We start from the raw sequence: 14,448 nt of genomic DNA on the forward strand, positions 1-14,448 counted from the left end.
GGCCTCTCTGAACTGTTTCCCTGAGCAAACAAAATGTGCATGTGGAAAGTTTAAACTGCAAACTATTGTCTTGCTTTTGTTATTTCTGCATCTTTCTTTTATTCCTATGAATGGAAGCAGCTATACTCTGATAAGCACATAGTGCCTCTAGTGGCCACAGTCATAAAATGGCAGAAATCTTGCTTGCATTTACCAAGCAGTAACTTTTTGAATTTTTCTATCCTCTAAATTAGTATCAGTAAAATTCCAATTTAAAGGAAATAAACCATATTAATATGTAAGGCACGTCTTGCATTTATTTGTCATTACAGGAATTTATGAAGTTGCTGCTTCTTGTGTACAAAGAACTGTATATCTGCACGTGTATGAGCCGCATTATATTGACTGCCTTGGCACGGGCATTCTCAATTAAGTAGTAGACATGATGGCATGGATATTATAAGCAAACTAGTCCCAGCCAAAATATATAGGGTTTTCTCCCACATAATGCCCCTAAATTCCTTAATCAATACAATATGAGAGAGAGCACACACAGAAAACTTGTAGTTTTGCACACAGGTGGAAAACCAAGAATGGTATAAATGTGATACCTTGTCATGGCCAAGGATATAGAAATATTAACAAAGCAAGCTTTCAAAGTGGTGAGGGCCCTTCTTCAGGCTGACAATGAGCCATCCTGAAAGCTTGCTTTGTTAATATTTTGATATACTTGGCCTTTAAAGGGTATCACATTTATACCACTCTTGTTCTGTGTTTTCACTTCAGTACAGAACTATACTTTCAATTTCTCCTGATCTACTGCCAGACACAAAATCCTTTTCTTAGACTATAAGCTCCACAGCCTGATATTACCATCATACTACACTCTGCCCCTACCCCACCACTACCAAAAGATAATTGGTCCAGAACATAGAAAAAAGTGGAGAGAACACTGGCTTACGTCTTGGTATAATGTTGGAACAACACAGATGATTATATCCATCAGTACTAAGGTGACCAACTGCACATATGAAAGGCAATATACATGTGAATACAACCAACCTGCATATCTTTAGTAGGTCTGGCACACTTTTATCAGACCAGCCTTTCCCAGAATAAGTGGCTACTTTAAAGAGCAATGGTCATGTGTTACTGCACCTCATAGGGGATGCTGGGAATTGTAGTAAAACAGCATTTTGTTTAAAATAAGTAGAGCTCAAGATAACTGGGCCTGCTAGGTACCATTGTCCTAATGCCCCTGCTAAGCTGAACCAATGGAGATTAACGCTGGGCCAATGGCAGTGGCATGTACTTCTCATATGTAATCATGTACAAATATGGGACTGCCGGTGGCACGCGTGTTGAGAGTGGGGGCTGCAAAACCTTTGCACAGCATGGGTACACATCACATGAGTGGAGCCCCACCCCCACTATCCCTTTCAATGACCCACACAAATCACCTCCCTTAATCCCCAAGTAACTGGCGGAGTTTTCAATGGCCCATAGCTCGCAGGAGCTTCCACCACGCTGGAGAAATGCGGGGAGGGTAATGTTCCCCAAGCTGATAAGCAGACGATTCATGTTTGCATTCCTAAATTCAGGATGAGAGCAAGGGCCCTTACCTTTGCCTTGGGAGGAGACCAGAAGAACATGATACGATGCGTAGAGCAACAGGACCCACGTACACCTGCAAGCACAGAGAGACAGACTGACCATCATGGAGGCAGCAACTCACTAATTAAGTGGGTATGTCTTTAGGGCCCACAACTAAATAAATGCCAAGTTCATAATATCAAGCAGGACTTTGCAATTTTTAAGGCATAGAAGTACAACTCCCAAAAGTCTTCGGCACTTAGAGGGTGCAGGGAGTTGTATTTTAACAAGAACCAACTGGTTGCAGGTGGGGCAGCGTATAAAGTTTTTCTGCCAACCCACAGCCCTTTGCCATGCCCTGTTACACCTGGAGGTGTTGCTGTGCTGCCTGCGCTCACAGTCAAGAGATGAATCTGAGATTTCAAGCACTCCTAAATATCGCAGACACCCTGCCAGGGCCTAGGGAGGCTGCCCTTGATTGGAACCCTAAAGAAAGATCTGCTATAAAGAAGCATTCCAACAAATGTGGAATGTCCCTCCAATGTTACTCTGTAAGTGAAGTGACATGAAATACATGTACCAAATGTGTGAGCTACTCCTATGCAGGGATAAAAATAACCTGTTTATTTTAATATACACAGAAGGCACATGAATCTTATTCTTGTAGCTGCCTTTCCTTATTTTATTGAAGGGTTAAAGCTGCACCAACAACCTACTCTTACACTAGTCATCACCTTCACCCACATACAAATACCCATCAACCCAACCCAGACCCAGCTTTATTTTCTGGTGGTTTATCCGGCAGTGCAATTCCATTGCCAGAGTAGCTGTTGAACGATTACCCACTGATAAGCCGGCAACTTCATCTTAAAGAACCCCCAGAAGTCCACAGAATTTCAACCCCACCCTCCAGCCAGATTAGTACAGTTCAGTAACAGACACAATGAACATTCCAGTAATACACCAATACAGTTTAGTAGCCCCCCAAAACTCCAAAGCACAGGGTTAATGCTCACACACACCAGCAACAAGCACACAGCATGGTACAACCTGTGACAAATCAGAACCAGCCCAGAAGCTGCTTGTGGCTGAGGGTAGTAGTTCAGCCATTCCAACAGGTGAAGGGAGAACTAAACCTAAGATCTAAATGTCTATGACTTTGCATGCACACACACAGGGAACACAATGGGACTTTGCACAGCACACAAAGGCAATATACAGTCAGAAACCCTCTCAATGATCATGAAGCTGAAGAGAGAAAGCTAAGACTACACAGTACATAGGGTTAAAAGAACTCCCGGAGGCACTGCAGGGGTTCTAGGACCAAGACATAGGGTTCCAGACAAAGACACATGGGACAAGTGATCTGGGGGAAAGTGAATTCCCAGGCTGCAGAGACAGACAGACAGACGGACAAAGTTCCTACCTGAGAATCATGTCCTGCTGCTGCTGTGTGGTGAGAGCGGTGAGAGTGCAGGAGCGGGCTGTGCAGCTACCCCAGGTCTCAGAGCGCACACTCACACTCACAGAGATACAGTGCACACACACACACACAGATACAGTGCACACACTCACACCCGGCTCCTCTGCGCTGCTTTGTGATAAGAGAGTGGAGGGTGCAGGGCACTGGAACAGTCCGCAAGGTCCTAGCGCCCACTCCCCCCTTCATCTGCATATGGCTCTGCCTATTCACCGAATTCCTTTCTTTCTTCTTCTTGTCATTTTGTCAAAGGAAATCTTATCCCCAGGGCATTGTTTTTTGTTCCTCTTTTCCCTCGAGTTCATTGTTTGCCAGTGATGCCTGGCACAGAATGGGTTAAGCACAACTCTAGGAATGTATGGAGGAGCCGCAGGCACAATCAACTTCAGGATATACACTTACATAGGCAACCTGGGGCCCCTCAGCTGTATGTAGCCACACACAGATACACAGATATATCCAACTACAACTTGCAGTACTATGAAAGCGTTGTAGAAGGGGTTAAGCACCTGACCTGATCCCAAACAGAGGGACCACTAGACTTTCTGTTATGGGACTTCCAGTTGCTGTTTGTTTTAGTCAAAGAACATGGGTCTCAGGTTTTAAAGATAAGGGGTTCCCAAATCAGCACAAACAAGCTGAGTGCCTTTTTGCGGTTCTCGGTTTCCTATTGGTACACACTGTACTGTTCCAAATGCCAGGACACCATCAGAAGCCATTTTTTTTAAGGGGGAATAGAACAATTGTAAAATAGAGGGCCCCATTCTGTAATTAACATTACTTTGTACCATTTGGCTTCCCTGGCAGTGGGTACTGTCACACTCATTTACACCCTGCATGGTTTGCCATTACTTATAACTCACCTAAGTAAAACTACAACTCCCGTTTGGTAGAAGATTTTTGTACCACTACCTGTTTTATTTTTGGAAAATTACTTTTTTGGGCCCGAGCTTGTACTTGTTATCTTTTCTACACACTTACTATTTGCCTTACTATACACACTATGTATAGGATGCTACCGAACCACTGACAACATTTTGCCTTACTATGCACACTGTCTCCAAGATGAATCCCATCTTTAAATTACCTCTGCACACAAAGTTTGCTCTGCTAGATCATGGAGTTTGCTGTATGACTAGAGGAGAAGAGGAGATGGGAAAGAGAAGTGGAGGGGGCAGATATGCTTCCCTGCATTCTTCAGTTCTGTTCCAAAATCACCATAAAATCACCATGATAATGTTCCAGACAGACAGCTTCAGGGAATCAATGCAAACAGAGACGAGGCCAAACACACTTGTGTGGGTGTAAGTGCAGCTGTAATGCCCATTAGCAGCCACATATCATAAAGGCCTTGCATTCACATGGATTTAACTAGAAATTACCATGCCCCAAACAAAATCTTATTAGGGCTCCTTTCCCTAAAAACCTTTGTAACAAACTAACAGAGACCCCCTTCCAGGCCCTTTGTTATAATATCCAACAAAGCAGAAAGGGAATGGTCACCTAACCATCACAAGTCAGTTATGGTCCTGTCCCGCCATGTGCTGACAGAGGTCCTTAGCCTATCAGTTTATTTGATCTAGGAGCTCTGATTCAGAACAGTTAGGTCTCTGGCACATGGGGAGATTAGTGGACTAATCTCCCCGTGTGCCAGAGCCCTTATCAATCACTGCCCAGCTCAGCATGACTTTATTTTCATCTGTAATGGCCAAACTACATTTCTCATTTAAGGCCAAAACTCAACATCTACCACTTTGCTCTGACAGGTGAAGAAACTGACCACTGATGTTCCATCTAATTTCTTCGCTGTGTGCGCAAAATGTCTCTTTTCACACAAAATTCTTTTTGCACAGAACAGTTTGTGTGTGCTAGTCTCAAAATGTGTGTAGGTTCACACAACTTTAAAGAGGAATATTACTGACCACTATGGCAACACATATGGTAGCTAGGGTTGCCACCTTTCCTTGGAATCTTACTGGCCTACAGGGGGCATGCTCTGGGTTGTTACATTATGGGATTGGGGAATGGGTGAAATGGGAGAGGAACTGGAGGATGAGGGGAGGGGGCTTACATGGTTAGAGTGGGGATGGAGGGCTTAAGGCAAGCAGGGTCAGGTAGTGGAATAGTTCAAGGGGGGTGGAATGGATAAATTACAACTTTATTGACAAGTATATTGCCCATAAATTTATATAACCAGCTCCAGTTGGTAATTTACTGGCCATGCCAGTGAAATACTGGTTAGGTGGCAACCCTAATGTGGGTCATGTAGTGATGCAATAATAGCATTCCAGGCTAATTCCAAACAGATATTGGCCAACCCAGGGCCAGAGAAGAGTTTTCTGCCCATGTATTGGCAACTTAATGGAGATCTTAAGCCAAACAGAAACTGAATGTAAATTTAATCAAAGGGCTTCTTTAACCAGTTTTACAATTTATATACATTTTGTATTTTAGTTTGGGCCCCTGTGTACTTGAAATCAGAGGGCCTATTTTGAGTCCCAGTCTGGACCCGCTATGCACAGCCTGAGTTAACCCTGGGGTTGCTGACAATCTGACTCTGAAAGAGAGCTGCTGAGCAGAAAGTCTATTATACCCTGAATGCCCTCCTCTGTTGCCCTATCTTCCCCAATCTCACAAAAGTAAGTATAAGGTGCGCACAAGTGGCTAGTGGTTGGTGAGTGGTGGGGGCCCCAGATGGGGGGCAGGGGCCTTTGTGGTAGCAGCCCCAGTGGACCTCGCACATCCCCAGTCCAACCCTGGGCAAAACTGCTATATCATGCTATGATTCATGTAAACTGCAAATGTGCTCAGACCTCATCTTAATAATTTTACATCTATTTATCAGATACTCTTTAAGTTGTAATATTTCATTCTACTATACATTAATTGTTTAAGTAAACAAGAAGTTACTTTAAGAGATGATGGATTAGACGTAAGTGGGCTGGAGATGAGACCCCACTGACCACAGCCTGGTTAGGCTTAATGCTATTGGCAGCTGTAGGAGCTAGGAGGGCAACATATTGCTTACCTTTTCCTTCAGCAGTGGTGCCTGTGCTGGGCCAGCTTATTGCTTGCGGAACAGAATTTTTGAGTGAAAGTCTCATGGGGCATTCCTGTGTGGCTGCGGCTATGGAAAAACTCATATTTTCTCTATGCATCCAGGAAAAAAAGATAAAGGGCAAATGTAACTGCATGCTTCACTTCCTTGACAAGTGTCTGAAATTCTCTTCACTTTGTAATTAATATAAATGTCACATACTGGTGAATGATTAACTTAACTATCCAAGCTTATTCCTGTGGGAGAGAGGACATTTTTTTCCTTCCATTGCTCATCACAAGCTAAAACTCCAGACACATTTGTACATGATGTCTTTGATTCCACAGGTATTAAGTGGAGCCCCACAAGCAACATGTTGAGACGAGTAAGAAAACCCTAGCAGATCTTTAGCAGTGACTGATAGCAAGTTTTCCCCAAATCCTCTTTATTACTCACTGTGAAAAATACACAGCCAAAACTCAAAAGCATATAAAAATCTCTTTAATATATGTATTTACATATACAGTGACATCTCTCTGACGTCAGTTAAGGTGCCCCCAACTGAGGACATTTTAACTTAATTGGGCCACACACTGATAGATACGCTTGTTTGGCAAGGCCAACAATCGGACCCTAATATAGACCTAGGCAGACCCATCAGGAGAAGATTGTTATTAACAAATCAGATACTTATAGGAAAAAGCACCCATGGAATCAATGGTGTAACTATTATACAGCAGACAGGGGGATGTGCTGCATGGTAGTCAGTCCTTTCCCTAGCCCCTTCTGCTGGTTTTGTTGACCACCAAAACCAAATGGGAAGCAGGCAACTGGGGGGGGGTTAGTACAAGGAGAACAATGCGCGTTCTTAATTGCTTGGGTACCAGGCGCATAGTAGTTACGTTACTGCATGGCATTTTGACACCTGTGGGTAACTGCTGTCTCCGTGGGAAACAAAACAGCCAAAAAACCTTTGAACTCTAAAGCGGTGATATCCCCTGTTCTAAACCTGATGAATCTCCTAATTTCACAAAAATGTGCAAGGGAGTGCAAATGGTTTGTGTGCACAGGCAACAAAATTGTATGCCATTGCTCTAAAGGACAGAAAATCCCCTGCCCAAAAAAACTACTATGGGAGCTTCCCATACCTCTCTGCTTCCTGCACAACTTTATTAGTCAGGTCTAGACTGAAATTCAAAATAGGCCCTGGCATTTAAGTACACAGATGTCCAAACAGCCCCCCACAGGTCCAATAAATAGTGATTGCTTATAGATTCTTATAGCAGCTAGCCCCCTTTGCAGATGCAGCAAGCAAACTGACCCCAGATCTTTGCCGCCCAAGGCCTGGGCTTTTGTGACCTGCCCACAAATCCATGCCTGGGTATTTGCCAGAATCCACAGATTGCCAGTCTGGGCCTGTCATTAGCTATTTCTCTTTAATGCTAATTGCTGGAAGACACCAGTACTGCCATAAACCTTCCTGTAATGCAAGCAGTGACACTGCCGAGCCCTACCTCCTCTACCCACCACCTGCTTTCTATGTCAGCACCAATGTAGCTAGCTCCTTACATCGAAAGGACCCACACTGGGCAAGTCAGTTGCTTGTATGGCCCTGGCCTTAGAAAGAGGGATGTTGTATTTGCCCTGTATATGGAATTATGCTGCAAAGTTTGCTGGTACTTTATAAAGGTGATGTCAGTCTGCAGGAGGCACCACCATTTAACTGTAAAGTGCATAGCATGTTTCCTTATGCAAAAGAAATTGAATTTGTTTTTTTACATTTGCAATGTCAGATTGGAAGAGCTACTGCTATTACAGTGTATGCTTTTTTGTTTTAATCCATGATGGCACAGGAAGAGACATAAAAAAAAACTGTCCTTAAGCCAAAAGGAGGAGCTGATCACCTTTAAAATAACTTTAAGTATGATATAGAGAGTGCTATCAGAGATCATTTGCAGTTGGTTCTCCTTTTTGAAGTATTTGCGATTTTCCAAATTCTCCAGTTTGGAATTTCAGCAGCTGTCTGGCTGCCAGCATCTTATTTACTCCAGCAACTTGGTAGTGGTTTGAAAGTGATACAGGAATATGAATAGAGGAAGGCCTAAATAGAACAATACGTAATAAAAATAACAATAAAACAGTAGCCTTATAGCAATAGCAATAGTTTTTGGCTGCTGGAGTCAGTGCCCCCCATTTGAAAGCTAAAAAGAGGCAGAAAAGAAAGCAAATAGTTCAAAAACACATACTATGGGGCACATTTACTAATCCACGAACGCTCCGTGCGTATTTTCGGCGACGTTTTCGTACCTTGTGCGACTTTTTCGTACTTTGCGTACTTTTTTGTACTTGCGACAAAATCGTATTGTCGCGCCGAGTACGAAGGTTTTGTATTCATTCAAGCTTCAGTATCATGACTTTCCTTGGGCCAGGTTGGAGCTGCAGAGTGCCATTGAGCCCTATGGGAGACTTTCCTTGGGCCAGGTTGGAGCTGCAGAGTGCCATTGAGCCCTATGGGAGACTTTCCTTGGGCCGGGTTGGAGCTGCAGAGTGCCATTGAGCCCTATGGGAGACTTTCCTTGGGCCAGGTTGGAGCTGCAGAGTGCCATTGAGCCCTATGGGAGACTTTCCTTGGGCCGGGTTGGAGCTGCAGAGTGCCACTGAGCCCTATGGGAGACTTTCCTTGGGCCGGGTTGGAGTTGCAGAGTGCCATTGAGCCCTATGGGAGACTTTCCTTGGGCCGGGTTGGAGCTGCAGAGTGCCACTGAGCCCTATGGGAGACTTTCCTTGGGCCGGGTTGGAGTTGCAGAGTGCCATTGAGCCCTATGGGAGACTTTCCTTGGGCCGGGTTGGAGCTGCAGAGTGCCACTGAGCCCTATGGGAGACTTTCCTTGGGCCGGGTTGGAGTTGCAGAGTGCCATTGAGCCCTATGGGAGACTTTCCTTGGGCCAGGTTGGCAGGCCCGGATTTGTGGAGAGGCCACAAAGGCCCGGGCCTAGGGCGGCAGAAGTTTAGGGGCGGCATGCCGCCCCGCCGCAAAAACAATTTTAAATTTGGCTCCCATACGGAGCAGTCGGGACCTCTCCCCACTGCTCCGTATGGGAGTTTAAAGGGTCGCATGCGCACTGGTGGGGTCGCTTTCGCGCATGTGCACGGGTGGGGAGGGGGCGACCGACAGGGGCAGCCTTGGGGCGCCCAAAACAGAAATCCAGCCCTGCAGGTTGGAGCTGCAGAGTGCCATTGATTCCTATGCGAGGCTTCCAAAATCATGCACAGAAGGATCAAAGTCGGAGGTTTCCCCGCTGTTTACAATCGTTCGGTACAAAAATTTCGGATCACCAATACGATATTATAGGTGATATTTGTGATCTTCAGAAATTATAGTATCCAATCCGAATTTGTCCCATTCAGGATTCGAACTCGTGTTTTCATGAATGTAGCCCTAAAAGTTAACCTGAAGGTGAAGCACACCTTTAACAGTATTCTGTTGTTTAACATGGACCAACCAGGAGGTTACCAAAGAACATTGCAAAGTGTCATTAAAAATTAAGGCGGTCATACCATGGCACATTTCAACTGACCTTCAGACCAATTTGGGCTTATCTGCCCATGTATGATGCCCATCGCCGGATTAGTCACCGGGGCGCCCGTGGCCACCCCCATTCGTGCCTTCCCCCCTGCGCACACATGCAATTGGATCTGGCAGAAAACCAGGAAGATGTCACTCAGGCAGGTTTAGTTGTTTCACTGGATCAGGGACCATATTGGCTCATTGACCTGTTTTTGTTTTTCTTATAGATATCCCTGCTTGTTTTATAAACAAACAGGGAAAGTGTCCAAAACTTGGGAAACACTTAAATATAAGATATAATCTTTGAATATTTCAACCATGTGTTGCCTGATGTGATCTTCTGATTGTGTAGCCAGCAAATGGATTGAGTAAGGGAACTACAGTGTGTTCAGCCACAGACTGTGTAAATTGAAAGACTAGATTGTAAGCTCTTGTGAGCAGTGGTCTCCTGCTATTGCCTCTTAACAATTTGCAAAAATAAATATGAACATCTGCTCTGAGGTATGTTTCTGTCTGTAGGTGCAAATGGTTATACCTTGTATTTGCGTTCCTGTAAGCTGGCTGTACATGCACCAATATCATATGAATACATGTATTGTTATTGGTACTTTTATTGTGATTTGCCAATGCCAGATTGGGTTACCACCTCACCCCTTTTATACTGGCCACATATTAAATCCACATCCTGCATGGCTATTTAGCAATTCAGTTAGATGCATGCTGCAGACTGAACTGATTTATGTGCAGCCATGCAGCACGCATTTAAATGAATTGCTAACTAGCCATGGTGAATGTAGATTTAATATGTGGGCGGTATTAAAGGGGCGAAGTGGCAACCCTATCTAGAGTATAGTAATAGAGCATTTCTAGAAATAAAAGCCATATATGCCAGAGTACTTACCCTTATCTACATTTAGGGGACTATTATTGCTGTAAACTATCCATTGTGATAACCATACTTCTTTTTTATGGGTAAATATTAACAACCATTTTGCGGTGATCTTATCTATAACAGTACCTAATAATTATCTGGTTTAAGCTTTCTTTGCATCATATGGTATAGATTATATCTCCTAAGCACTGTGCCAATGATCCAAATGATACCACTTGGTAATAGAGAGATAAGGAACGTGCAATTAGAGACCTCAAACAGGAATAAAGGTTACAGGAACTGCTCTGATTATATTTGGATGCCTTGTAGTTGCTTGGAATACCTCCCATGAAGCCTGCTAAGTTTAAACCATTAGTGCGATATAAAAGGGCATCAAAGGATAAATCAGCAGTGAGAATGGTTTGTAACGTTACATTTTTATAAACCGTTTCATGATGGGAATGCAGAAATGAAGCTAAGCGTATCACTTAATTAATCAGTTACAGGACAGGCCCCACAGGGCGAGACCAAACAAACCTGTACATTTTTAGAAAAAAAAAAAAAGTTAACCCCTTGCCTTCTGTCTAGCCCTGAAAGGTGACTCCTAAAATATTTGCCAGAAAATGACAAAATTTCAGCTGTGTTTTTGTACTAGTTTATCAATTGTGATTCATTTGAATCAAGCTAAAAGCAATTCATGTTTCACTGTTATGACTGTTTTTAGTTTTTGCCAATCAACAGCAGTCCCAGTTTGCTTTATGGCAGGTGATCCCTTGTGGTGTCCGATTTAAAGAGACCTTGGTGAATCGCAGGTAAAACAAAGTGGCAGATTTATTTGAGATACAAATCAATCAATTTCCTTTAATAAACAGAAACAATTACCAAAAAGCATAAATGTGTTAATTTGTCGGAATGTATCCTACTTCTTTGAGCGGTTAAATATTAGTTTTCTATGGGTGTCAGTATTCAGCTCAGCAACAGCACTGAGCTCCAACAGCCATCATGATAAATATAGAGAAAAAGTGACTGCAGGATTAGTCAGGCAAGGCAAAAATTTGTTGCAGTTGTTCATCTTAAACTATTGCAATATATGTACAAACACTCAATGTTTTATAAAGGGGAGAGTGAATTATCAGTAGCTATTTTTTGCACAGAAAGACTATGGGTAAATGCAGTGGATCTCAAGCTGTAATGCAATGTACCAGAACAAGTTGTTAGAATGAGTGGATAATATTGCAAAACTTGGACACAAGCCATATTGCATGTAAGGGACTTTTATTTAGGTTTCTATAGTCCTTTGCCAGCATTGTACTCCAGAGCACAGAAGACTTGGCACTGCCATTTTTTTGTCTTTTTCTCGATCCTGTTAATTGCCTCTCTGAAGTAAATTAATTACCATTCATCACCATACCTAGTCACACTGGTGCTTAGGCCCAAGGGAAAGTAACTGCAGGAAGAGAGTATAAATAATTTGATTTGGGCTTCAATTTGGCCAAAGTATGTATGGATATGGGTAGATTGGGACAAGTCATTGCAGAGCTGATTGCTCTTGAGCAGAGTTAAGGTGGCCATACATGCACTGATGGGTAGGAGACAAGGTGACCGATAAGCCTTGGATAACAGTCGCCTTGTTGATTGGACAGGACTTAAAGTTTTGATCAGGTGCCTTTGAAGGTGCCCAAACATCATAACGTTAAAGCTGAATCATCAGATGGGGTAAAAAATTCCTTTGTTTTTTCCTGCATATCTGACAATTTGGCTCTTACGGCAAGAGCCACGGAGTGGTTAAATCTTCCCCAATAGATCTCTGCTATCGTGTGTGACAAACCACTCTGAAAAGGCTTTCCACCGCCTGTGGAAAGCCCATTGCGAGATCTATCATGGCCGACTCAACTGCTCCGTGGGACATCAGCCTTAACGTTAGTAAAGTGGACGAACAATCTTTCATACGACCAATGGCCGTGGAAAAGATCTTAATTGTTGTGTGTATTGCCACCTTTAGGACAGAGTCCAGGTCGTAGGGGGCAAAGACCTCACACTTTCAAAGAACTGCCCCTGGAGACAAGGGTTTATGTTAACTCATTGCAAACAGCCATGTTTGTTTTCATTAGTGTGTTAGACCAGTTAAAACAAACTGCTGATTACTTGTTATGGGTTACTACTAGCCTCAGGTAAACATTGGCACATGTAACTACATAACAATAGTGAAACCTGGTGAGTTCCAAGGAATGTTCTACAAAGGAATTAGACACCCTTGCAACCCCCTGGTGCTGTGGCATCCCCTGCCCATTTAGAAGTTACACCACCAATACTCTAGGTTATTCTTATGGTTGCAGCACTAGTGCATGTTCATGAACCCCCTGAAATAAAAGAAAAATGGCATTCCTACTTCACTCTTAAGTTAATAGTAGTCTTTTTCCCAATTTTCCCACCCTTGCCCTTGATTTATTGGACTGATCTGATTGTTTGCTTTGGGGACAACAATAAGATTATAGCAAACCAAAGTCAATGTGTCAATGAGGTCCTTGCCTCATGGAACTTTTAAATCTGGCCAATAGGTATCTGGCCATTTAGCAATAGCATAAATAGGGCACTCTATCCGAAAACATGCCCTGTGAGCCACAGGCCTTACTGTGTTTGCTGGAAAATTCTCTGCACAGGACCTCTATTGTTCTTCCCTCCCTGTCACAACCTTTCTAATCTCATCCCACAGCCTTTATGTATTGTGATAATCCCTACAAAAAGCCTAGTAACCAAGGCAGGGCAAACCTTAGTACCCTCCATATTACTCTGAGTAAAGAGAGGAACTGAGTTGTCAGCCTGCATGAATTCAGTGACCTCAATTTACAATGCATTTTAAACAGTAACAGTTTAACAGTAAAGAAATAATGACATACAGAACATAGCAGCTGTATCATTCTAAGCAGCCTGTATCGTCATTACGATTAAAATTAATACAGGTATGGGATCCATTATCTGGAAACCTGCTATCCAGAAAGCTCCGAATTACAGGAAGGCCATCTCACATTGACCCCATTTTAATCAAATAATTCTAATTTTTAAAAATAATATCCCTTTTTTCTGTAAAAATAAAACAGTGCATTGTATCCTATTGGATTTAATGTTTAAATTATTTTTTTGTAGACTTAAATTATTCAGATCCAAATTACGGGAAGATCCCTTATCCAAAAAAAACCAGGTCCCAAGCATTCTGCATAATAGGTCCCCGTTCCAGACTAAGATTAATAAAATAAGTTATTTTTATTTCTTGTTAAAATATTTTGTTGGGAAATAAGGTGCTTATTTTTATGTCTATAGAAGAGGTTTATATATACAGTATATTGGCAATGAAACTAACCCATGAATCAATGTTATTTGCATTAAGATTAATTTTATTGCTTTTATTCTTTTATTATCTGTTATTTATAGCGCTGACACATTTACAGAGATTACAGGCTTAGGTCCCTATCACATTCATGCACAATACCCACACAGATACAGGAAAACATAAAAAACGTTTTGCAGATAGTGCCAAGCTGGCATTAAACTGAGGAGCCCAGGGCTCCAAGGCTCAACTGCTAACCACTGATCCACCATCATCAATAAGTTATTGTGTGTTACCTACTTCCTATTGCCCCTTAAGGGTGAACATATACAGAGCTACTAGTAGAAGCTACTTATCATGACTACTAAAATAGACAATGCTGATTATATACTGATAATTGTCTTTACGTGTGTTTTATCAGAGGCAATTCACAGTATTGTCTATAGCAGGGCATTTTCTGGTGTTTAGTAGTCGTGACAAGTAGCTGCTACTAGTAGCTCCATTTGTCTTCACCCTAAGAGAAGTAACTAAGGGTGATCCTTGTCATTATGTAAACCTCTACTGGTAGGAGCTAAATGAATGTGCCTTGGCCATT

General features: G+C 42.7%; 1 protein-coding gene across 2 annotated transcripts in view; it reads right to left on the reverse strand.

The window, feature by feature from the left end:
• col18a1 (collagen type XVIII alpha 1) overlaps positions 1-3,185 on the reverse strand; it is a 103,046-nt gene extending 99,861 nt beyond the window's left edge. For both annotated transcript variants that reach the window (XM_012970907.3, XM_012970906.3), the window contains exons 1-2: positions 2,999-3,185; positions 1,602-1,666 (exon numbers count right to left, since the gene is read on the reverse strand). In XM_012970907.3, coding sequence (XP_012826361.2) covers positions 1,602-1,666; positions 2,999-3,009 — 76 coding nt within the window. In that variant the 5' untranslated portion in view covers positions 3,010-3,185. The remainder of the gene's footprint in view (positions 1-1,601; positions 1,667-2,998) is intronic.
• Between the last annotated feature and the right edge of the window lie 11,263 nt (positions 3,186-14,448).

Source organism: Xenopus tropicalis, chromosome 9, assembly GCF_000004195.4.
Source record: "Xenopus tropicalis strain Nigerian chromosome 9, UCB_Xtro_10.0, whole genome shotgun sequence".
NCBI classification, from domain to species: Eukaryota; Metazoa; Chordata; class Amphibia; order Anura; family Pipidae; genus Xenopus; species Xenopus tropicalis.